Raw genomic sequence first — 27,276 nt, 5'->3', positions numbered from 1 at the left:
GCAGCGCTCCGGACCAGACATCAGACCCTCGTCATCCTCCAGACGGAGCGCGTCTTACAGCAGGGCAGGTGAGCTATCATGAATATATGAATTATTATATAAGCTGGGATGCACAAACATTATAATGTAATTAACTTAATGTTAAAAAGTGATGCATTTTGGTTTGAAGTGAATTCATAAGACAGACCCTGTGCAGAAACAGATCATATTTCAGTGGCGTCTGGTTTCTGAGCGAGTGTGTTTGTTATTGCATGCATTATCAGCCGCACTTGAAGACTCTTCTAGAGAAGTATGAGCTCTGACTGGAGCGGAGCCAATGAAAGCAGAATGAGATGTTCCCACATGTCCAGCAGTGATGATGATGTAACTGCAGGTGCTGGTGTGTAGAGTGTAGAGTCAGCATGATGTTGGGAATCCTCCTGCTAATGACAGCAGTCGCCTGTGCTGTTTCTCAAGAGGCCGAGGAGCTGGTTTCATACACGGCAAGTGCATTATTTACATACACACGATGAGTGATTAATCATACACAAAGTACAGTATAATCAGATTTGAGAGTTTAGGCTTACAACCAGGGGCATGTGCTTCAGTGTCACTGACCATCAGCTGCCTCTGATTTTGGGGAAGTTATAGGGTTAGGGTCCTGTTGATCCAGGAACGTCTTACTTGGCACAATTACCATGACCATTAATCGCCTGATCGTGTTTATTTGATGTAATCACAGTTATTTGAGATAACCGCAATAATTTTGCTGTTAAAAATTACAATGTTAAAATTATGCAATTTAGAATTACATTTTGCCATCCAAATAAGGGAATTGTAACCGATTAAATAAATGCTTTAAATGGACTTTTTGAGATTTAAGTCCTGGAAAACCCTTGAAAATAGCCACATTCACAAAGAGGTGCTTAACTCATTTAAATACAATATATATACATATATGAAATTAGTGTTTAATTTTTTCAAAAAAACACAAACATCTTTTTGTGCAAAAATGATAAACGCACATCAGACCTTTTCTCAATATGAAGTACAACAACATTGTCATTACGCCAACAAAATATTATTTATTGAACGATAATAGCCATGATAAACTTTTTATTATTTATTTATTTATTTTATTTATTATTATTAATATATATATTATTAACCTCTTAAACTCTGCAGAGCTTGATCAGGGTCCGGAATGACATCATCAAGTATATACTTTAATGTTAAATGTCTGTGGAGGAGCTCTGACCTCATGTGTGGTTCATCTGAAAGCTTAGAGTCTACTTTCTGGAGATGTGCATCACTTTGGCATTTGTTTTACATAAAGTAACTTATTTACACTAAATTACTCTGGGACCATTTCCGCCTGGATTTGGCCGATTCAAATGTAAAAGCTTCCCATACACACACACACACACACACACACACACACACACACACACACACACACACACACACACACACACACACACACACACACACACACACACACACACACACACAGCTCTAGCACCCTGCAGACAGTTTGGGCTGTTTACAGAACACACTGGAGAAAAGAGTTTTGTCTGGATCATGTATGCACGATTTTACCCCCCCCCCCCCCCCCCCATACCCATATACAGTGGTATAAATGCAATATCCCAGTGTCATTTTACAGAAGAAAATTAAAATAAATGAATGAAATTACATAAAACACTGCTGAAAGTGATAAATATTACAGTATATGTTGTTTGTGATAAAATAAACTTATGAAATATAAAAAAAAACAGACAAACAAAATAGGCATTTATATATATATATATATCAGGCCCTGTGTGTTCTAGCACAGTTTGGGCTGTTTCCAGCATATGTCAGCAAACACTAGAAAAAAATTTTTTGCGACCCAGGGATATTTAATTTATACCATGCATAAACCGTTGGGGTTACAGAGGTTTATGAAACTTCGAAGGGTTTCCTGTTAAATGACACAAAAATGTTGTATTTAGAGACACTGTATGTGGGTATGGGAAGCTTTTCAATTTGGGGAGGACAAATCCAGTCGAAAACCCCCCAAAATGGCCCCAGAGCATAAGAGGTTAAATACATTTTTGGATATCATATATCAGTAATTTGAGTTAAAAAATAGATAAAGATACTGTTTGATAAATGCAATCTCTGATTGTAGTCCTTGAAAACCAAAAAGTTGTGTTCGAAATGTCCTTGAAAGTCCTGGAATTTCATTGTGCAGTCTCTGTACGAACCCTGGAAATGGCATCAAATGTCCCTGTTAAAAAAAAAAAAAAAAACTAGTTGGCTGGTTTTAGAGAGGGTTTGGACACTTTTTTTAGCTGATCAAGTGGGAGACCAGCTTAAAGACTAGCTAAAACCAGTTGAACACCAGCTTTGCCAGGTTGGAAGACCAGCTTAAGCCAGCCTAGACTGGTTTTAGCATTTTAGCGCAGGGCGGAAAAAACTTCATACAAAATGATCCTGACAAGTCTATTTACATACATATAAATAACAGATATGATTTTGTGTTATTACAGCTCATACATGTGTAAAAGATTCTCACACAGTGATTGTTTTGTATTCACAGCAGTGCACAGAAGGCTATGAATATGATCCCATTAAAGAGGTATGCAAAGGTAATAAAATATTATTGTTTATATAATATTCTCTCTCTGGCCTTTTATGGACAACTGTTGTCTTTGTGTCTATTTCTGTCGTGAATCCAAAGCCTAACTCTGTTTCATGTCCGTGAACAGATATTGACGAGTGTGTCCTCGTTTCTGATGCCTGTAAAGGGGGCATGAAGTGCATAAACCACTACGGCGGCTACCTCTGCCTCCCTCAGAACGCTCAGATCTTTGTCAATAATGGGGACCAACCGTCTCAGCCCACTGACCCGGTTCCCCAAAGCCCTGTGAACCCACAGACCCGCTCAAACCACAGAGCTGGAGACACTCAGTGTTCGTCTGGATTCACACGGGATGAGCAGGACTTCTGTCAAGGTAAGCCATTGACCTCGATATATGAGCGCTAGCATTATTAGCCTTGCATGTCTAAAAGACACGCTCACTGAGGAAAGCACCAGTTCAGTGCGTCAGGACGGATGCTTTGTTGCCACACATCAATAGAGTAATGGCTGAATTCTGCTGATCTGAATTCTACATGAATTCTCAATTAAATAGTGGAGTTCAAGTATTCCGATCTGAAGGAAAGGTAGACTGGGATTATGGGCTGGTTGTTGAGAGAACACTTTTTCCCCATCATTGATTCCCAGAAAACAGCAACATTTCAGGATTTTATGCCAAAAGGTTCTGAACTAAAAAGTTGAGTTAAACTGGATTGTAAGTTGTCTGTTACAGTGTAATTATGCATTTAACTGTGTAATAACAATTAACTACATGTACTTACTATAGAGTTGGGGTTAGAAATTGGGGTTAATTTCATGTAATTATGCATAATGCATAATTATTACTACAGTAACTACATACACTGTGCAATAAGGACACTAGAACAAACTTGAAAACATGAAATGTTTTTGTATTACACACTGATCAGATATAGATCTATCTATCTATAATGTACAGTAAGTTCAGTTTGCTGTCAGTAGTAAGTGATGGACAAACTCGATTTCTTAAATTGCTTCAGCTTGATCCTCTTGGTCTTATTGGTTTATTTAAAGGATTTCAGTTATTAAAGTATTAAAAGGGATTTAAGGAAATAAAGAAAAATAAATAAGAACAGTAAAAGTTACAGTTCTATTGTTGTTATGAAGTAAACTATTTGCAAATATTTTTTAATGCACACATTCACACATATTTTCGACTGCCTCATGAGTAAAAAGGTTTCTTGTCACGTCAAATTCAGTTATGATTTACATAAATAATGTCATATTTTCGAATCAAAACATTTTTATCGTAAAACATGTCATATATTAAATATTTAGGTATTTAAACACTCCTCAGAGTTTATTTGAGTCCACACTCAGGAGTGTTTAAAGTAACTCTGAAACAGTGTTAAAGTTAATGAGATAATTAATTGAGTAATGATTGGCAATTAGTGATGAACACCTGCTGTTAACAAGTAGAACCACACAATGGTCACTATTATGGTGATCAGTGTTTGTTTTAGTTTGAGTTTTTAATATTAGATTGTGTCTGAGACAAACCAAGAGGAAATGTATCCAAACAATGTTTTGTTGGTTATGTTGTGACATAAATATAATCAAAGATTGGGCTAAGAATGATCTCCGTTAACTACATGATGATTATGCCACTATCAAAATATAACCACACCTAAAGTCATTTTCTCTGTGCTTTCTTTGCCACAACAAATGTGTTTTATAAACACACAGTTAAAGCAGCCAGGAATTTTTTTTTTAAAAGTCAAAGTCAAAAGCTCAACTAAATCAAACACTAATCACCATAATGGTGACTCTTCCCTTCAGAGAGTCTGCTTGCTAACAGCAGGTGTTCATCACTAATGGTTAATCACCACTCACTCAATTAATCACTTAATTATCTCATTAACTTTAACACTGCTACAGAGTTACCTTTAACACACTTGAGTGTGGACTCAAATAAACTCTGATGAGTGTTAATTTCACACTGGGGTCTTTGCTGTGTACGACGCACTCTTTCACTGCTATAACCAAAGTGTCATGTTGGAATTCGTTGGGACAGTAAGCCCCGCCTTCTTTGAATTGATTGGCCATCTCACTAACTCTGACAGTGACGAGTGCTAAGGAAGACCTAAAAATTTTACATTTTATTTTTGTCATCCTAGCAACAAACAGAGCGGTGTGTAACGGAGAACAGCATAGCAGCATCAACAATTTAAAATACTGGGGGGACAATTTGGCCATTTCTAATTATCCGGGGGAACTTGTCCCCCTCAGTGCCTATGGTGGTGGCGGCCCTGCTACAATGTGACACAAAACAATCAAATAAAGTGGATATAAAGAGTAGAAAGTAACACACATAGATCACACAGAATAACATATGTAGGCCTACTTATATGTGCAAGCAGAAGCTTAATGTGCAAAAGAGATGAGAGTATGGATAGGACACGTGGCAAAATAGAATAATCATAGATGCAAACAGGAAGAGATCATAGATTTGAACAGGAAATAGACTTGAAGAAGTTCTCTCAAAGTTATGAACAAACGTTCTTCCAGTAACATTTGTTCAGAGCTATCTGGTCTTTAATAAAGTGTTAGTAAAAAATGTTAAGCACAAAAAAATTATATTTTTTGAATTCCTCCAACATTTTCTTAAAATGTCACCACTTCAGAGAATGTTCAAATGTAACATTCCAATAATGTTTGAAAAATTATACAATGGAATGTTTCCTTAACATGCAAATAACCAAGAAAAATAAATAAACATTTTTAAAACATTTTAAGAAACCAGGGAGACGAGCAAAGATCAAAACCATGACATGGAAAACCAGAACTGAGTGACGGCTTCATGAAGCTTCGAAAAATTTACACATCTTTTGAATCAGTGGATCAAACTGCCAAAGTCACATGATTTCAGTAAACCAGGCTTCATTACGTCATCGAAACGTTTAGACATTTCAATGGTTCACCGCTGGGGGGCGATGATCTCAGAATTCTCTATGGTTTTTACCTGATCTCTGATGAGTTTAAACATTTATAGATGTTTTAATGAGACATTAGTATAAAAGAATAATATTAGTTAACCCTTATTGGCCTGTTTAGCTAAACCTTCCATGGATTTCCATCCGTATTATTAGATTATTAGATGATTAGTTATTGCATTTGATTTTAATTTCAATAAAACATTTGCAATGGGTTTGTAAAGGGTTTTTATGCATGTTTAGCCTGAGTTTTATTGCATTTACACTGTTCTGACCAGCGTGTGGCGTTTCGAATGCTTCGAAACAGTGAATCATTGGTTCAGTTGAGTCAAAACTATGAAAAGCTTAGTTTCTCCATCACTACCAGAACTAACACTCAGAAATGCAGTGTAACACATACAAGACTTCGCAAAGAATGACAGAAAACACCAGGCTTAAATAGGCAGAGTTAACCAGATAATGATTCACAGGTGGAAATAATCAAACAATAATGAGTCCTGGCTATGGCTTATGGGAAATGCAGTTCATGATGAGGCACCAAAGATGGAAGGAGTGCCCTCTGGTGGAGATCAAGGGCACCTCAGCTGGTGGATGTAACAAGAACATTCAGTAATAACGTTTTTATAACTTCATGGGAATGTTGGCAAAATGTTCTTTTAACATATTTTAGGTGGCTGTGCTGTAGCTACCCTTTGTGAGGGATTACCATCTCTTCATGTATATTAAATATAATGATACTTCTCAATGGATTGCTCCCGTTAGTCGAGTTTGAATTTCTGATGTTATTAAAGAACGTTAATGTGATTTTACCATGGTATGCATTGATCAGTGTGTGTGTGTGTTTGGGCAGATGAAGATGAATGCACTCACGGCACACACACCTGCAGTGAAGAGCAGACCTGCTACAACACCAGAGGCTCCTACAGCTGCCAGTGCCATCCTGGATACCAGAGACACGGAGAGCAGTGTGTGGGTGAGTTCATACACAATCTGGGCCGTAACCATGTCTTGAACATTGGTTCCCTTTCAAAAGCTACACTCAATGCTGCATAAGCTTATGCAAATGGGAAATGTCTTTGACATAACCAGCTGTGAAAATAGTGTGAAAACACGTCAATGAAATTGACCCGGAGGTATTTATAGCCTCTGCCGGTGACGTCATAGGCGCACCTGCTGCACGAGGCTATAAATAGATGAGCTTCAGCTGGAGCAAACCAGGTCTTTTTGTTTTCAGACCAACTCTGTGTTATGGTGTGTTACAAAGTCTCTGAAAAAAAAAAAAAAAATCTCTCTCTCTTTCAAGACTCAACTTGAGATCTTTCTTAGGAGTTAGTTTTCAACATGGCAGTGTGCAGATTTTTCTCTCTCTTTCTCATCTCTGTTACAAAGAAACATTAGTGGAAAGAGTTCTAGTTAAATCTAATCAGTTTGAAACGAGTCAGCAGAGTAAAACGCTGTATATCCATGTTCTCTTTCAAATAGAACTGGATGTGCACGTTTATTGCTGTGTGTGTTTGGGGAAGAGCATGCGGTCGCTGCATTGAGTCAGACGAGTGCGAGCATTGCAAGCCTTTACAGTTAGAATGCTTTATGCTCGTCTGGGCTACTTTCAGTCCGCACCAGTTTTCGGAGCTCTCGAATGGGTTTGTTGACGAGCAAGAGACGGGTCCGTCCCTTTCGCTTGCTCGCTCACCAAATGCATGTTTCCCCGCGTGATCCCGAAGCGCGCTCCGGCGTTTCTTCGGCTCGCGCGGGGAATGATGATGAATCTCTGGGTCCACGGACCTCGAGCAGCCGCCTGCGATCGTTCCTCACATGATGGTGAATAAATACGAGGAATTTATCGAGGTGGTTGTTCGCGCGGTGGCCAGGGCAGTTTGTTTGGTACCGTGAATGAGAGATCCCGAGCGCAGTGAGCTTGAGGTTTCTGTCTAGAAAGCATTTACTTCACGTGTTTTTGTACCCTTGACTTCGACATTTTCGACTATCATGGGTGCGAAATCGCGTGGATATGTGAGAATACCCCAGGTGGGAGACGCTCACGAGCTATCTCTCGCCTGGGTCTGCATTTTCATTAAAGAGACATACCTCCCCATAAAGCCATGTAGAAAATAAACGTCGGCTGTCATGGGCAAAGCTTATATATATGAATTATATATTGTATATTATTTTATATGGAATATATATTGTATATGATTTATATAAGAATAATAAATATAAATGGACAGGCTGGTGCTGCGCTGCACACTATGGCTGTCTTGCAAGCATATCAGGCTGACCTTCTGAAGGATTTGAGTGGTTCATTTGGTGACTCAGTTAACTCTGTAGTGGCCAGATTTAAAGGAGTGGAAGAAACATGAAGTGTTCACTCAGTTTCTTCCTCAATGCACTCAAGGGGAGGGGCTATCAGCCACACAACCTCTCTTCAGTCCTTCAAGATTTAGGGGGGTAATAAGCAGAGTGTGGCGAGTCGCGCTCTCCCTCGTAAAGACTGGAGACCGGCTCTTCATCCTCAACAACCTCCCAGGGCAGACCTCGGGACTGTCATCAATATAAGAAGTCCGGTGGTCTGGTGCCCAGTCTGCCCCCACGGGACAGGGCGTGTCAAACATTTACTCGCCCTAGCCCGTTATCCTCAAAACTACTCCATCCCCGCCGCCTCTGGTGATTCGGGGGGGCAGTGGTTTCCAGTGAAATGTTAGACGTTCAGTGTTTAAATCCTGCTATCATCCAGGACATAGAACGTCTAACATCCCCTCAACAGGAAGTGTTAAAATTGTCACTCTCAGAGTCTCAGGCAGCGTGTGAACTTCTGCCAGGCATTTCTGCATGGGTGTTAAGCACGGTAAAAATTAGTAAACGAATTTATTTGTCATCCTCCTTGTTTGAACGGCGTGGTCTCCACTTCCGTGAAGGCGGAGTTGGCGTTCGTACTGTCACAAGTGACAGCAGTTACTTCCTGGTCCCTAGTAGGGTGGGGGGGGGTGTCTAATCTCAGATCTTCAAGTCTTAAACCGTGAAGCAGTTAAAGTACTCAAGGTCAAGATGTTACAGTGAAGGCGGTCGTGTCGCATATTCAACATTGTGATTGGATTCGGCATGATTGATCCGAAGGACGCATGTATTCGCATATAAAGTCTGCCACAACACAGGAAGTTCCTGGGGTTCGCTCTTGGGGGCAAAAGCTTACCAATCTCGGGTCTTCCATTTGGCTAGCCTTGTAACCGCACATAAACAAAATGTATGGATGTATTACCGGCTCCATTGGGATTCCGGGGCATTCAAATTTTGAATTACAAAGGCGATTGCTAAAATTAGCACAATCACATGAGATGGTGCTTCAACACAGTGTGTTGGCTCATCTAGTTTCTCTAGGGTTGAGACTCAACACCAAGAAAAGTGTTCTTTCTCCTGCCCAGAGAACGACTTATCTAGGGTTTGTTCGGTTTTTGGTCACAAGGTGGGCACAATGGTTTCCCGCTTGAATCAAGACCATTCAGTATTCCCTGAGCAAAGTCAGGCTAGACCAAGATCTTACTGATCATCAGCACCAGAGTGTTAGGTCTAATGGCATCAGCATCCACGGGTTTCCCTTTGGGGTTGTTGCACATAAGACCGTTTCAGTTGTGGCTCAAAGCCAGAGGACTTAGGGCCAATCCTCAGGCAAATAAAGTGGCGCGCCATGTGGCTTCGTACACTAACTATGTGGTTCAGACCCCGGTTTTTGCCTTGGGTCCCACTCTAGGCGTACCTTGTCGTCGCAAGTTGCTAACGACGGACGCTTCCCTGACGGGCTGGGGTGCGGCCTTAAGTGGTCGTCCAGCCCAATGGGAATGGGAGGGTCATCAACTCAGTTGGCACATCAACTGCCTCGAGTTGATGGCTGTATTTCTGGCCCTGAAATACTTTCTCCCCCAATTGAGGGGCTGTCATGTCCTAGTGCGGGTGGACAGTACAGCTAAATATCTTGTATATAATCACCAGGGGGGTCTGTGCTCACGCTATCAGAATAGCGAGACAGATTTTTCTCTGGGCTCAGAACAAGTTCCTGTCACTCGAGCAGTGTACATTCAAGGGCGGTTGAATGTGGGAGCAGATTTACTGTCCAGACAGAGTTACAGATGGGGGGGTGGAAACTCCACCCAGCAGTACTCAAGCAGATCTGGATCAGATTTTACAGAGCTGACCACAGGGAGTGGACCTCTTCGCCTCTTCTCAGACAGCGCAATGTCCCTGCTTCTCTCTGTCACCCAGCCCCGCTGGGTCTGGATGTGATGGTTCATACATGGCCCAAAATGTGTCTGTATGCCCTCCTTCCAGTCGCTCTGCTCCTGGGAGTTCTAGCCGGGGTTCGCCAACAAGGGTCTTGCTTCTTATCGATAGCGCTGCGTTGGTCGAACAGGGTTTGGTTCTCGGAGATAGTGTCTCTCCTCAACGGCTCACCTTGGGCGATTCCGGCGAGGAGGGACCTTCTGTCTCAGGCAGAGGGCACGATATTCCATTCCAGGCCCGACCTGTGGAACCTTCATGTTTGGCCCCTGAAGGACACCAACTGAGGGACACGGGGCTTTCGCCTGCAGTTATTGAGACCATCCTATGTGCTAGAAAGTTTATGCTAATAAATGGGGTGTCTTTGAAAGGTGGTGTACGACACAATGTAGATTCAGTCAACTGCCAGGTAACTTCAGTTCTGGATTTTCTGCAAGAAAAGTTGTCATCAGGCACCTGCCCCTCCACTCTCAGGGTTCATGTGGCCGCTCTTTCGGCTTGCCACGCCTTGGTGGATGGGGTGCCGCTTGGGAGACATCCTCTACTCGCTCGCTTCATTCATGGGGTAGGCGGTTGAGGCCACCTGTTAGAACCAAGATCCCTTCATGGGACTTAGCTTCAGTCCTCGAGGGTCTGGTTGAGACCCCCTGTGAAACATTAGCTTGCCCCTCCACTCAGGGTTTATGTGGCCGCTCTTTTGGCTTGCCATGCCCTGGTGGATGGGGTGCCGCTTGGGAGGCATCTTCTGCCTGCTCACTTTGTTGTGCCAGGCAGTTGTGGCCTCCATTAAGAGCCAAGATCCCTTCATGGGACTTAGTTTTAGCCCTCGAGGGTCTGGTTGAGACCCCCTTTGAACCTCTAGAATCAGCGTCTGACGAACTTCTGACTCTAAAGATGGTTTTTCTTATGGCTATAACTTCTCTGAAAAGAATTGGGGACATGCAGGCTCTGTCAATATCGCCATCCTGCTTAGACTTTGCCCCAGGTTTGGTGGAAGTGATTTTGCATCCCCACCCTGTCTACCTGCCTAAGGTTCCTTTGTCGACTGTACATCCTGTCACTCTTGAAACCTTCTGCCCTCTGCCGTTCACAACGCCGGATCAGGAGAAACTTCATAGACTGTGTCCAGTCCATGCTCTTCAGGCCTACGTCCATCGCACTAGCCAGTGGCGTAAGTCAGAGCAACTGTTTGTTTGCCATGGGGGCCGTAACAGAGGTTCTGCCACCATCAAACAATGTCACATTGGGTCAGGGATGCTACTGCTCTTGCCTATGAGGTGCGCGGTCAAGCTTCACCTATAGGATTAAGGGCTCACTCCACCAGGGGAGTCGCCTCTTCTACTGCGTTAGCAAGGGGTGCTCCCTTACAAAGTGTTTGTGATGCGGCAGGTTGGTCCTCTCCACACACATTCTTAAGACTTTATAGCTTGGATGCTCATGCCACTCCGGGCTCTCATGTCCTTGAGTCGACATCACAAGCTAATGTCTGAGGCGTCTTACGTTCTTGTGCACACCTACACAACTGTAAAGGGGTCCAGACACCATCAAGCACGGCGGCGTGGGTATTCTCGTTCCCATTTGCATAAGCTTATGCAGCATTGAGTGTAGCTTTTGAAAGGGAACACTTGGGGTTACTTGACTGTAACCCTGTTCCCTGATAAAGCGGAACGAGATGCTGCATTGCTAGGCCGTGCTGATGATGCTTCAGGACTGGTCTTCAAACAAAGAAGATCTGGTTTGCTCCAGCTGAAGCTCATCTATTTATAGCCTCGTGCAGCAGGTGCGCCTATGACGTCACCGGCCGAGGCCATAAATACCTCCGGGTCAATTTCATTGACGTGTTTTCACACTATTTTCACAGCTGGTTATGTCAAAGACAGTTCCCATTTGCATAAGCTTATGCAGCATCTCGTTCCGCTTTATCAGGGAACAGGGTTACAGTCAAGTAACCCCAAGTGTTTCATTGGTTTTAAAGAAATTAAATCTTTAAAGGATTAAAAGGGATTTAAGGAAATAAAGACCTACGAATGGTAAAAGAAGTCCCATGTCTAATTATAGCCTATATATTTGTGAAGTAATCCATTTAAACTCTTTGCAAATAATATTGTATTCAAAAATATACACACATTCACTCTTGTTATTTTGACAAAAATGTAACAAACTTTTCTTGTCTCGTCACATTCACTTATGAATGACATTATCATTTAAATCATAGCATATTTTCAATTCAAAATGGCGAAATCACATTTAAAAAGTTGAGTCGTTTTCATCACTGTATGTTGCTGTGGGTCATTAAACATATTCATCGTAAAACAGTTGTCAAATATTAAATGTTTAGCGACTTATATCTTACAACACACGCACTGTAAAAACTGAAAACATCACTGGAATTCACACTAGTCTATAGTGAACATTAAGCCCTGCCTTCTTTAATCTGATTGGCCATCATGTTGACATTGAGGAGAGCTGTAAGACCACAGGCAGACCAGACTAACATGTGACTTTTGATCAGTCTTTCATCCTAACAACAAACTGAGCGGTGCGAAATGGAGAACAGCATGAAGAAATATCATATTTTGGGGGGACTTGCCCCCCTCAGTGCCTATGGTGGTTACAGCCAAACTTGTCTGATGAAATTGGTCAGCCAAAGTGGTCTTTCTGGTCAGTGTGGTTTCACTGGCTAAGCTAGAGGGTCAGCAGTTTTTTGTTGGTTGACCTGCTCAACTAATGTGGTCTTACCGGGGTTTACTTTCAGGAAAAACAGTGCAAGAGTATATACTGTATATACTTTTCTTTCCTTTCACCTACTTTTTATTATTATTTTGATCAGTGGTAGAAATGGCCGAGATCGACTGGTGAGACTCATTTAAAATGTTTCTGACTTTAATGTCAAAAAGTAGAACAACATTACAGTTATTTATGTTTCATGTCTCCTCTAAATGATCAATTTATAATTGTAAAATAAATAAAGATGAATATGGTCTTTCAAAATAGTCTCAGTGATGCATCGAAATTCAAAATCTTGGACAAAAAAGAAAATTCATTCCAGACACATTTCTTCATATTTTTCCCCTTAAAAATTGGCCAAATCTTCCCCATAATGAATGGTTGGTTGGCGACAATGGTTGCCAGCATTTTCTGTCATGCACACTAAAGCACTAATTCTCATTTACATGCATATAGCAGATGCTTTCTTCCAAAGGGACTTACAAAAGCAATTTGTCATAGAGCTAACGATATGCGTAATATACATTGCCAGTTCTATTAGACAGAGAGGAAGCAAGCTAGAACAGAGGAATAAAAAAAAAAAGCTTTTTTCGCTGAAGAGCTTGTATTGTGTTGCTTGTATATCGGCAGCTCATTCCACCAGAGAGGAGCAGAGAGAGTGACGGTTCTGGAAAATGAATTTGTGCCTCGTTGTGAAGGAAAAGAGAGGGGTTTTGTGTTCAGTTACTGCTGGAGTGGGGGTATACACTTGTTTCGAAGAAGAAAACAATATATGCATTAAATTACAGTACACATATTTGTGAATTGTATTGCAAAGAAAATGTGTGGAACCATCAACGGCCTACATGTCAATACTTGTCTTCACTACCTTCCACATAATATTTGGTCTATCAAAAAAAAAAACATAATTGAAGAAAAAAGTAGGAAATGTTGCTATCACCCTGCAAATCTGTCAAGAATCCCATAGGTTATATGAGCACTGTCTGTGTAAACCTCTTTGCAGATAGAAATGAGTGTCTGCTGTCACACTACTGCATGCACAGGTGTGTGAACACCGCTGGCTCTTACTTCTGCGAGTGTAATGATGGCTACCAGCTCGCCAGCAACAACCACAGCTGTGTTGGTGAGTTTCTATCCACACAGCTCCTCTCACGAGTGTGTGTGTGTGTGTGTGTTGTGTGTTGTGTGTTGTGTGTGTGTGTGTGTGTGTGTGTGTGTGTGTGTGTGTGTGTGTGTGTGTGTGTGTGTGTGTGTGTGTGTGTGTGTGTGTCTGTGTCTCAGGTTAGCATGCTTCAAAGTTCTGCCAAGAATTTGATTTCAGATCTTTCACAAAGTAATTTTAAAGGTCTCGTGGGATGGACAGGAGCTTCAAATTAAAGGTCAATCTGTTAGCACAAAATATTTTAAAAGGAGAGAGAGCAGTTGGGATCAATCCCACGGTTTCAAAGCCGTCATTTGCAAATCAACATTGTTCAGTTGTTCTAAGAACAGTAAGGAATGTGAAATATTAGACTGATGCCTAACTTCTGAATTAAAGCTTGAAGATCTTTGCCAATAAAATATGTTCTTTGATCAACAACATGATAAGGAATTCCTCAGTGAGGAAAGGTTTCCTGCAAAAGCATTTGGAAATCATGCAATCAATGGAAACTGAAGAACATACTGATAAGAATGGCTCTTAGGACCAGTACAAACACACCGAATATGAAGGTCTGTCTGCAGGGAAAGTTTTGTTAAGCCTCATGAAGAACAGAAGAATGTTTCTTTTATGATCAGTCCAAAAGATGCATGTGGTGACCAACCATAACTAAAAGATTAGACATTTTGCTTTCAAGACTCTGTGAAGAAATATACTTTATAGAAAGAACAACTTGAGAGAATATATATATATATTTCCACCATGTGGCCAAAGTATGTGGACACCCCTTGCTAATTAAAAAAATAAGTAATTCCTAAATTAATCTGCATTTTTGAACAAAACTGTGGGTTGCTCAGGGATATCCAATTGTTCAGTTGTGGCTTTGTTTGAAAATATTATTATTGGCAAAATGGGGCAAAAGAGACAATATTATGTCTTAAATGTAGTTGTAATGTTGTGGTTGTGGAGTGTAAGTAGTAGTAGAGACAAGGGTCTAGTCACAGGTTGTTTTATTAAAGGAAGAGCCAGAGGAACAGTGGACCACAGCAGAGACTGGGATTCGGAAGACCAAGGTGGTGAAAGTGGGGGAAGACCAGAACGGAGCTGGAAGACCAGAGAAGCAGGGCCATGCTGCAGGATTGGAGACCCAAGGTGGAACCAGAGGATCGGAGGACTAAGGGGGATCTGGGGATCAGAAGAAAGAGGAGTCGGTGAGAATGATGGCAAATAGAAAGAGGGGTGAAGGTCTGGAAGTCCAAGATGGTGCCAGAAGATCAAAAGGCTACAGCGAGGCCGGAAGAATGAGTGACTGCTGTGGAGCAAAGGATTCTGAAGACCGAGGTTGAGAAGGTGGGGGAAAACAAGCAATGCTGCAGGATTGGAGACCCAAAGTGGAACCGGAGGATTGGAGGACCAAGGGGAATACGGGGGATCAGAAGAAAGAGGTGGGGCCAGTGGGAACGAGGACAACAGTGGAGCCAAAGTGGTGGAGGAACCCGGCAGAGCAAAAGGGGTGAAGGTCCGGAAGTCCAAAGTGGTGCCAGAAGATCAAAAGGCCATGGCAAGGCCGGAAGGACGAAGAGCCGCGGTGGAGCCGAGAGTTTGTAGGGCCAAGGTGGAATCAGGGGATCAGAGGGCTGAAGTGGAGGTCAAAGGTCCTAGGCTTAGGCTACGACGTGGAAGACCACAGTGAATCCGGCAAGCCAGGACCCCGTGGTCATACCGGTGAAGCCAGAGAATTGGAGAGAGCCGGCAGAGGAAGTCAGAGGAGGCAATGAAGACCCTGGCAGAGTTGGTGGTGGAGGACGGGCTAGGTACACACGAGTGGAACCAGGTTAAACGAGAGCAGATGGGAGAAGTGTTAAACTCAGATCCACATTTTTATATGTATTATTATTAGGTATTAGTGCAAAACTTAATGTTACTACTGCAGTGTATGTGTGTTGTTCTATTTGCCCAATGTGAAACAATGTTCAAAGTCAACACACTAGTAACTAGGTTTTACTTGGATGTTCTGATTGGTTTGAGATCCACTGCTTTCATCTGATTGGCATTTCAAAAGTGTGAATATTTGTTGGAGCCAATAGCTTCATGTGCAGCGCTCCGACATATGGGTCAACCGCGTCTCTGGCGACCTGACTTCGATTGCCGGTTCGAGGTCCTTTGCGGATCCACTCCCCTCTCTCTGACTATGCTTTCCTGTCTGATCTGTAACTATCCTATTCAATAAAGGTGTAAAAAGGCCAACAATATAACTTAAAAAAGAGAGTGTTTATATTTACAATTTATTTAGTATTCCGGGGGTACATTTTTCAGTACCAGGAAGTCGTCAGTGCCAGATGGAACCAGTGGAGGAGGCTTTCGGGGTGGGGATACGTTTCTATAGGGACAGGTCATTGGCTCTGGGATGGACAAAGTAGTGGCCGCTGACACAGCGTGTCCCTTGAGGACCATCGAAGGCTAACCTTGATTTTAAATAGTTCAAGTCCGGCTCAATAAAAAGAGATCTGTTGCTGATGGGATAATGAGTTTCCTGGTATGAAAGTTCCAAAAACGTATGGGTGTGGGGTCAATTCCCAATTGAGTGAGGAGGAGGATATAAACAGCCGCTATATCCATTTTTTGCTCGGTTCTTCTGTAACGTTGTGAAGTGGAATGTGTAGTAGAGTCGATGATCTAATTGCAGGCTGTTTTATTCAAGAAAACCGAAACACAGGAATCCAAAGAACATACAATACAGAATAAAACATTTGTTATTAACATAGCAAAACAAGAACCAACAAAGCACAACTGAATTAAAGGGCTATTATACACAGGCTAATGATTAACTGAACTGGACACAGGGGAACATAATCAGCAGCGAAGGAAACAGATCAAACACAGGAAGTAAGCAACAGGAAACTTATTCAACAGAACAAAATACAAACTAAGAGTCCTTGGATATAAACCAGACATGACAGTAGTTCACTCACTAATAACTTTTTGTTTATTAAATAAAATATCACATTTACAAGTGTGCCCTTATTCTGGAAAAAAAAACTGCCCTCTTGCTCATATGATATTGCATAACTATATTAGATTTTAAAAATAAGACATTATAACAATACAGGCCTTTTTGCCCCCATATCTTATTTTCAGTGTCATTCTAATGAGTTTCATCATGCAGTGAAAGTGTGCACTTTTAAGGCCTGTTTTTGTTTGGGTAATAAAAGTGATTGACATGACTGATAATGTCAGCTCACATGTCATTAAAACAACAATTTCAATATTATCCTAGATGAAACATATCGCACACACTCATGCTTGATGCTTTGGCTTGTTTTGGAACTGTTTAACCCTGAAGAAATATTAGAGTCTGAAAAGAACTAATATGTCTGAAATATATGTTACTATTAGATGACATATAAAAATATTATGCTCGCAATTGTGCTAGATTAAGTGTAGATGGAGTGCATGTATAATTGTACTCGTGTTAGTAACTGTGTGTGGATTTGGCTTGTGTTTCAGATGTGAATGAGTGTGACGTGGCTCAGCCGTGCCAGCATCAGTGTTTCAACCTGCTGGGCTCGTACATCTGCCAGTGTGACCAGGGTTATGAACTGGCCCCGGATTCAGTCTCTTGTGTGGGTCAGTGCATGTTCCTCTGCTTGATTCGAGGACACTCTCTACTCTCTCGAGGGCATTGGTTTGAACGCAGTGAAACACAATCAGTGCTTATATAGTAATGAGAGCTGCCAAAAGGGCTGGAAAACTTCATTTAAATTAAAACAAATATTTCAAAGATTCTAAAGAACTTATAATTTCTTAGGTTTCCATTATAGGGGAAGATACAGTAAGTGAACACCATAAATCAACAGTCCACAAGAGGGCGTAACGAATACATACAAATCAAACAACAAAAGTTTTATTGTTTATTGCAAGGAACAAACCTGGCTGTTGACAAAAGTGCATGTATCATATTTTAGTCAACAGAAATAAAGTGGGGAATTAAAACAAATATTCATATTAACGCATCAATTCTTTATGGGCCAGTTATGGAATTATGGAATTGATCACATTCATAACATGACATTCTGACTAGCACATAATGTGCATATTACATAAATTTGCTTTGTATATTTGTAATGAATTTCACATGCTTGGGTTGAGTAATTTAACCTGCTTCCAAAGTGCTTCAGTTTACCAGGGTTTATTTACTCAACAAAACTGAAATGCATTTGCATATAAAGTCACCAAATGTCCAATTTTCACATTTTAGTTGGACGGCAGAACAAAATATCATCAGCTAGAATGTTCTCAGCCTTGTTTTAGACACAGATCATGATGCCTTTACTCCAGTCACCTGTAGGCAAGTTCCAGTTCTGCTGTAAAGAAGTGGGTCATTATTCAGATCAAATCAGTACAGTGTTGATTCAGTTAACTGAGAAAAGTTCATTAATTATGAAACAGTTCAGCTATAATTCAGCTCAAGTCAGTTCATTCTCATCTGATAGTGTCAGTGCAGTCCGATCAGTAAATGTCTTTCCTTTTATATGACTGTTGGTTGAGTTGTGTGTTGTTCTGGTGTGTGTCCAGACATCGATGAGTGTGCGTTCTCCAGCTACATGTGCCAGTATGTGTGTATGAACAGCCCGGGTGGATATTCCTGCACCTGCCCAGAGGGATATCAGCTGCAGAGAACAAGAATGTGTCAAGGTACCGGCCTCCTCCTTCGTAAAATATAGCCCTCGTCTTTGCCTGGCCTCTTCTTTATCATCCACACCCAGATATTTCACATCAGAGCAAGATGGCCAGGAATTCAGTGCAGTGTTGCTTCACCCCCTCTGTTATTTTTATTCCTTTAATCGATACAGTATGCATGAAACAAAAAGGCGGGTTATTTGTTCATGAAAATGGATTTTCCATTGGCAATATTACACTCTTAGAAAAAAAGTTTCATGGGGTTCTAAATAGAACTCAGTTTTAAATAACACTTTATGCCAAAAAGGTTCTATATAAGGAGAAATGTCTTAAATGATTGCATAATACAGGTTATTAAAATAAAGCTGTTGAAGTAATTGATGAAGAACAGGGAGATGTGCTCAGCGGAAGAGGTTCTAGGAATTAGTGGTTTGAGTGGGTTAATGGAGAAGTTTGAGATGTAACCCAAATAGGACAGAGTTACAGTAATCAATGCATGAAGTAACTAGATCATGTTCAAGAATGGGTGTAAGACGGCTGCTGTTCTGTAAGTGGAAATATACTGACCGAGTGACATTATTAACTCTTTCCCCACGGTGGGGTGGGGGCGCTATCACGCATCTTCTGAAAGAGTACAGAATCTCCTGAGAAGAAGAAGCACAAACAAGCGATCAGCAGATGCGTAATGCAAAAATAATGTGATCATCAACATTAAACAGCATATAAATCAAAACTGCCTAATGTTCCTGAATTAAATGTGGACTCAGGATGAGCTCTAGGACTGTGAAGCTTTGAGGTGTTGATGGACTCCATCTACTCCATCTGTGTTTTGATCATCGTTCTGAATCCCATCCGGATGTAGTCTTTTATGATTTTCTCTGCTTTTTGCTCAAAATGTTGCTTATTTTATGAAATATCCCCACAATCAAGTGTTGATAAAAAAAGGATGTGTTAAGCTATTGTTATTTTTTTTTGTTCTTTCTTTTGACATATTGCATGTTCAGATATTCATACAACAAAATATTCTCGGGCCATGAAACTTTTGTGAAAATGCTCAAAAATGCTGGCAGCAGCTGGCAACTTTTTTCACACACACTGGCGGAGAAAGAGTTAATGTGTTTCAAACGACAAGCTACTTTCTAGGATGACACTCAAACTCTTAACCTGAGAAGATTAGGAAATTATGGAATTATCAATAGTAAGTGAAAAGCTGTCCAAATTGGATTTAGTGCCAACAAGAAGAACCTCAGTTTTATCAGTATTTAGCTTGAGAACAATGCACGAGCACCAGCATTTGATCTCATCTAAACAATCGATGAGGGAAGAAGAAGAGTAGAATTGGGCTTGGAGGACAAGTAGAGCTGAGTGTCATCTACATATCAGTGGAAATTAATACCAAATTTCCTAAAAATATGACCAAGAGGTAATAGACAATAAATTAAAGAGGGCCCAAGACAGAACCTTGAGGAACACCAGTGGTAACACATGAGGAATATGATCTGAAAGTTTTACGTCAAGAAATTGACCAGAGAAATACGATCTAAACCAAGTGAGAGGGACACCAGTAATACCAATAGAGATTAATCTATCTAAAAGAACTTTAGAATTGATCACACTTAGATCAAGCAAGACAAGTATAGTTAAGAGTCCAGAATCAGCGGCCATCTACAGATCATTGGTCACTTTTTTACCGTGGCAGTCTCTGTTCTGCATAACGGAAGAAAACCAGACTGAAATTGTTTAAACAGATGGATGGACCTGAGCTGAACTATCTTTCCGATATTTTTGAAAGAAATGGTCATTTAGAAATTGGACGAAGGTTGGCAAAATGATTAGGGTCAGCGGCAGATTTCTGGGAGTTGTTACGGCAGTCTTAAGAGATGAAGGAGCAATGGAGCGAGTTGTTTGGAGGTTGTAAGGTCTGCTTGCTCATCTGTGACCCTGGAGCTCAACAGCAGTCCTGCGTCTCATGGGTATATCTGTGGCAATAGCCAACAACACATTGTATTGGTCAAAATTATCAATTTTTCTTTTATGCCAAAAATAATTAGAATATTAAGATCTTGTTCCATGAAGATATTTTGTAAAATTCCTACCATAAATATATCATAAATATATTATTAGTAGTAATATGCATTGCTAAGGACTTCATTTGGACAACTTTAAAGGTGATTTTCTCAATATTTAGACTTTTTTTCACCCTCAGATTCCAGATTTTCAAATATTTATATTTGGTATATCAACCAAATATTGTCCTAACAAACCACACATCAATGGAAAGCTTATTTATTCTGAAAATGTACCCTTATGACTGGTTTTGTGGTCCAGGGTCACATATATTATAGATATGACATATTGCTAATCACAATCTTTTCTCCGGTATGGAAGACATCAACGAGTGTGAAACGGGCCATGAGTGTAGGGAAGATGAGATGTGCTGGAACTATTATGGAGGTCATCGCTGTTACCCTCAGAACCCGTGTCAGGAGCCGTACACGCTCACAGCGGAAAAGTAAGTCAGGACTAGAGATGAAGAGCACAGACATCCACCAGAGACACTTTAAAGTTTAGAACGTATTTAAGCATGGAAAATAAGAGTAATCTTCTTGCTTTGATTCCTAGCCGGTGTTCGTGCCAGTCCACGGGTGCGTGTCGAGGCCTGCCGCAGTCTATAGTTCACAAATACATGAGCCTCCATTCAGAGCGCAGCGTACCGGCAGATATCTTTCAGATTCAAGCCACAAACATCTTCCCCAGCGCTCACTACACCTTCAGAATCAAAGCTGGCAATGATGGAGGAGAGTTCTTCCTTAGGGTGAGTAACCAACACAAGCCTTAAACCCTTACCAAATTAACCAGGGGTTCAATACAGCACCTACAGCCATTTCATTTGAGGTTTCTTTCTGTCATTCTGTCATCGTTCTGTATTAACATATTCTAATATGTTTAAAGGGTACATAACACAGTTTCTGCCAGTCTCATGTTAATCTTGAGTATCTCTACAGTAGTGTTGATCCTTCATATATCTCCTAAGAGACTTAAGTTTATCATATTTATAAAAGACAGATACACTGTACCGATTCTTTCTGAAAACAGCCGAGTCCGAGGTGTGCAGTGGGCGGAGCTAAAGAGACACACACACACACACACACACACACACACACACACACACACACACACACACACACACACACACACACACACACACACACACACACACACACACACACACACACACACACACACACACACACACACACACACACACACACACACACACACACACACTGCCCCTGCCCCTAAACCTACCCATCACACACACACACACACTGCCCCTGCCCCTAAACCTACCCCTCACAGGAGACTGTGCAGTTCACTTTCTGTGAAAAAAAACTTGTTTTGTGTGATTTATAAGCATTTTGAAAAGTGAGGACATGGGTAACGTCCTCATATTTCACCCTCTTTTTGTAATACCTGTGTCATACCCATGTCATTATACACATTTGTGTCCTGATATTTCACGAAAACATGCCCACACACACACACACACACACACACACACACACACACACACACACACACACACACACACACACACACACACACACACACACACACACACACACACACACACACACACACACAGGGGTTTTTTTGTGAAATGTGGGGACATTCCATATGTGTAATGGTTTTTATACCGTACAAACCGTATTTTCTATCCCCCTACACTGCCCCTACCCCTAAACCTACCCATCACACACACACACACACACACACACACACACACACACACACACACACACACACACACACACACACACACACACACACACACACACACACACACACACACACACACTGCCCCTGCCCCTAAACCTACCCATCACACACACACACACACACACACACACACACACACACTGCCCCTACCCCTAAACCTACCCATCACACACACACACACACACACACACACACACACACACACACACACACACACACACACACAGGAGACTGTGCAGTTCACTTTCTGTGAAAAAAACCTCATTCTGTGATTTATAAGCATTTTGAAAAGTGAGGACATGGGGAACGTCCTCATATTTCACCCTTTTTTTGTAATACCCATGTCATTATACACATTTGTGTCCTGATATTTCACAAAAACATGCCCACACTCACACACACACACTCACCGCCTGCGGTTTCCACTCATGACCGGGAACAAACACACACACTTGCAGAACTCCGGAAACACAAAATGCATCAACTGTTCCCTTAAAGCTGGGTTATTTGTGGAGCTGAACAAGGTGATCTTTCCCTCACACACACACACACACACACACACACACTCACACATCTTTAGTGACATTGTTGATCTCGTGTCTAAAAACACAACGCCAGCGCCGCCGATGGCTCCTGTAACCCGAACGAATCTCGATGATGGACGCGCTCTTGCTCTGATAGATGTGTGTGTGCGCGTGTGTGTGTGTGTTCATCCGGGAGAAGTGCCCATATAAGGAATCCCGGCCTTTATTATGTCATATAGGGCCATACTCGAAAAACACTTTCTGAAACTTGTTTGAATCCTGAAGGAGTGTATTTGGCACAGAAATACTCTGTGTTTTGAAACTCTGTCCATGTTTATCATGAGAATCAACTCTAACAGTGTGAATGAGGCAGAATGCAGGAAGCAGCATTAGACCGCCCCTTTAAAGTGGCGACTTAATGTTATCATTGTCAATTAGTTTTTAGTGGTTTTGAAGCACAAAGAAAACACAGGCGTATTGTGTTATTTATATATAGTGCTTTACACAGTACGGATTGCTTCAAAGCAGCTTTACATGATGCAAGCAGTTCATGTCTGCCGTAGAGCAGCTCTAAAGTGTCATTGTTCAGCTGAAGTCAGTTCAACTCCTGTGGTTTGACCACTGAGGGGCGCTGTAAGCCAACTGCACGAGCACATTCAGTGTCACCGGTCACATGGTGCAGTCTTTCCCTCTCCTCACATTTCAACAGTTAGGCAATGTAATACCCTCAAGTTTATCTGTGAAGTGCAGAAATTCAGTTGTCAGTGCCACAACATCAAATATACACCGATCAGCAGAGGTGGACAAATTACTCAACTCCATTACTTGAGTGAAAGTAAAAGTACTACTGGTCAAATATTACTCTGTTACAAGTGAAAGTTGTTAAAAACTATTTTTACTTAAGTAAAAGCACAGAAGTACTTGCTTTTAAAAGTACTTAAGTATCAAAATTTTTATGTCAATGCATTGTTTTATTATTGTTGCATTGTTGTATAAATGCACGCTATGCCATGGTGGTTTAAGCCAGTCAGTGATGCTCCATACGACATCTTAAACTAATTTAAATACTTAAAAGTTACAAAGCTTTTTACAAAGCTGCTGTCACTTTAAGGCAGAATGCACAAATCCTACACACTGATACACATCCGATATTCTGTTTACCTTCACTTAAGACATAATAAACTTTGTTTACGTGAATACTTTCCAAAATGAAAATTTTGACATTTTGTGTGTATTGGTCTGTTTAAGTGTGAAAAAAAGACAAAAGAAAGCTCTATTCAGTACTCGTGCATCTCAGAGGCACAAAAAACAGTCTGAACTGAGCTCTTTCATCATGCTTTTTTAGATTCATCCAAATGTCAATGCTTCTCTTTCTCCCAGACATTTACATTTTGCAAAAAAAAAAAAACAACTTTTAAAGAAGAAAAAATTCATCCACTGACTTGCAAAGCTGCTAGAGAAACGACTTTTGACTTCGAGGACCTTTATAGAAATGTAGTGGAGTAAAAAGTACAATATTTGTCTTTCAAAAGTAGTGAAGTTAAAGTAAAAGTTTCCCTAAAAAATAATACTTCAGTAAAGTACAGATACTCAAAAAGTGTACTTAAGTACAGTACTCAAGTAAATGTACTTCGTTACTGTCCACCTCTGCCGATCAGGCATTACATTATGAGCACTGACAGGTATAACACTGATGATCTCCTGTTAGTGGGTGGGATATATTAGGCAGCAAGTGAACATTTTGTCCTCAGAGTTGATGTTGTCCTCAGATTGTTGAGCCCATGTCCATCCTTTCATGGAAACGGTTTTCCCTGTGGCTGTGGCTCTTTCAGCAGATAATGCGCCGCCACAAAGCACAAACGCTTCAGGAATGCTTTGAGGAGCACAACAACGAGTTTGAGGCATTGACTTGGCCTCCAAATTGCCCAGATCTCAATCCAATCGAGCATAAAATCAATGTCATAATGTTATGCCTGATCGGTGTATATAATGTATAATAATATATCGTGTGCATATATATAAATATTCAAGGATAAATATACTAAGAATCTTGTACTTAAAGTAATAACAGTAAATTAAGCATAATTACAAGTAACTCACTCTAAAATCTAAAAATGAATGTGCTGCTTCATTCATTTCTGCTACCGTAATTGATGAAATTTGATGGTAGATTTGGGAATATTGCTGTCTTTGTATCTGATTTGTGTGTGTGTTTGTCTTTACTTGCATTAGCGCTTCAGCAGCGTCGGGGCGATGCTGGTCTTGACCAAGTCTCTGGAGGGTCCGCTGGAGCTGATGGTGGATCTGGAGATGATCACTCAACACACGCTGATGAACTATCGCTCCAGCTCTTTACTGCGGCTCACCATCATCGTGGGACCCTACACTTTCTAACACTTCTGCTGCTTCTCACAGTTAAACATATCAGGCACGCTTGTATTAAAGTTACACGCAACAACGGCAAGATGTTATCAGGGTTTCTGCGGGTCTTAATTTGACCTTCCACGACTGACGGTCTTAAAAATGTCTCAATTTGACCTTCATTAAACCTGCAGAAACCCTGTGTTATGCACTTTTATCTTGCAGTCATCATAAAATAAACTGACTCTTATTCAGGGCTCCAGATATGTGCCGATAATAACTGGTTCAAATAATATTGGTTTCCTCATATATTATCATCATCGTCTGGGGTCGTGCTCGTGATCGGGGGGAGAGCTAATGTTAGGTCAATGCATCTCCTTCATCAACCACAGCAATGTGTTCATCCACAGAGTGGAATATGAGCATGGATGACTGAGCTTTTGAACAAAGACATATAAAACTATAGCTGCCAGCAGCAATTAACGGGGTTCAAGCGTTTAAGGCCTTTAAGCACATGCGTAAATAGGTAGAAAGCATGTAACCACTTAGATCATAGATGGAAAAGACCATTTACAGCCAATACAGGCAATTTACTAAGGAAAAATATGTTTTTTAAAGATTTTTTTTTGACAGCTATGGCACCCCCTTTTGCCCGATTTCCACTACTTTTTTAGGTGTTCTCAGAGATTGCCCATACATATATGTGTCAAATTTGGTGTAAATATTTCATTTCGTTTTGAAGTTATAGACACTTGTATTTATGAGAGCATAAAAATGACCCATGATTGGACATTGATTGGATTTTTTTGCCACTTCCTATCAAAATTTTGACATTTGGGCATTAATGTTTAGCTTCGACCTATGTTTTAGAATTTGTGAATTGGTGATTTTGTCTCGATCTGACTTACGGTTTCAAAGATATCACAGTTTTTTAGCGCTAAATCACACCGTTGCACAGACCATAAGGCGAAACCAGGCATGTTTGGTGTCATTGGACTCGGCAAGGATTCAGGAGGAGGTGACTCCTGTGAAAAGCGCTGACTCGAAACTTCTTAGGCTTATGCATACCGAGTTTCGTTACAATCGGCCTCCGTTAACCTTGTTTAATAGATGCTCACATTTCATTGGCTGATGGCGTCCATGTTTTTTGAGATATGCCAATGTCCTCATAGCCAGACATGGCACCCTGGACAAAGACAGTGTGTGCCCATTTTCAAGTCAATCCGTCTAACGGTTGAGATGTTATAGCCCTTTTCATGTTTTTTCCTCCTTTTTTATAGCGTTTCATGTGATGTCAGATTGAGCTCATACACGTGTTCCGAGTTTAGCGAAAATATCTCGTTCATGAGTTATAGCCATTTTAGTAAAAGTCACATCAAACATTTTGGCTCCCCTTTGTGACCGTGAATTGATATTTCGAATGTTTTTGATAATTATTGATATTCACTCTCCGGAGAATATTTCTGCACTGGTTTGGTTCCGATTAGGCCACAAACCTAGGACTAGTTCGCAAAAGTAGGTTTAAGAAAAAAAAAACAAAGACCCAAACATTTCACAATTATGAGGCATGCACTTCTTGAGCCAAGGATTCCAACGGTATAAGACAATTGAGTCTACACCTACACAGTCAGAAAAAAAGGTACATTGCTGTCACTGGGGCGGTACCCTAAGGTACAAAACCGAAAAGGTACTAATATGTATACCCAGGCACGGATTTAGAAAGCAGAGGCCCCTGGGCACAAAATCGGAGGCCCCCAAGAACTCGTGGCCCAAACTCACACAGCTTAAAAAACAATTTGTCCTAAACATGACACAAGCTTATATTAAGGGCTTCAAAATAAATGGTAACACAGTTAACAAGTTTTAAGCAGTTTGCCCTGTGTAAAAGATTTGTGCTGTTTAATGCGTTTGAGAAAATCAAAATTACAAAAATTTCTCAAAATTACATTCAAATATAGGCTACATTTGTTTGATTTCATGAAATAAAAAAAGTAAAAAAATAAAATAAATTTTTTTTAGGCTATATATATATATATATATATATATATATATATATATATATATATATATATATATATATATATATTTTAATATAACCGTAGAAAGAAAAGGCTTGCTCCCCCGAGAAAAATTTGATTTCTATGATCTAGCATATGTGCATTTTAAGTTGTTCTGAACGCCAAAAAATTTGATATAGCAAAACCTTGAAAACCATGTCAGTGG

General features: G+C 40.8%; 1 protein-coding gene across 1 annotated transcript; it reads left to right on the top strand.

The window, feature by feature from the left end:
* The first annotated feature begins 15 nt into the window (after positions 1–15).
* efemp1 (EGF containing fibulin extracellular matrix protein 1) lies at positions 16–27,033 on the top strand. Its single transcript, XM_079842607.1, has 11 exons — positions 16–68; positions 264–482; positions 2,564–2,612; positions 2,733–2,978; positions 6,425–6,547; positions 13,574–13,693; positions 17,216–17,335; positions 18,284–18,403; positions 20,777–20,900; positions 21,011–21,203; positions 24,925–27,033. Exons 2-11 carry the CDS (start codon positions 402–404, stop codon positions 25,084–25,086), a joined length of 1,338 nt encoding a protein of 445 aa, XP_079698733.1. The 5' UTR covers positions 16–68; positions 264–401; the 3' UTR covers positions 25,087–27,033.
* The last annotated feature ends 243 nt before the right edge of the window (positions 27,034–27,276 follow it).

Source organism: Gobio gobio (genome assembly GCF_949357685.1).
Source record: "Gobio gobio genome assembly, chromosome: 18".
NCBI classification, from domain to species: Eukaryota; Metazoa; Chordata; class Actinopteri; order Cypriniformes; family Gobionidae; genus Gobio; species Gobio gobio.
This window is presented reverse-complemented; position numbering and strand designations above follow the sequence as displayed.

Bases quoted from the DNA above. Each gene is read 5' to 3' on its own strand.
- efemp1 (XM_079842607.1), top strand. From the start codon at position 402: ATGATGTTGGGAATCCTCCTGCTAATGACAGCAGTCGCCTGTGCTGTT. The intron at 2,613-2,732 runs GTAATAAAATAT...GTCCGTGAACAG, and splicing joins CATTAAAGAGGTATGCAAAG to ATATTGACGAGTGTGTCCTC. The intron at 13,694-17,215 runs GTGAGTTTCTAT...CTTGTGTTTCAG, and splicing joins CAACAACCACAGCTGTGTTG to ATGTGAATGAGTGTGACGTG.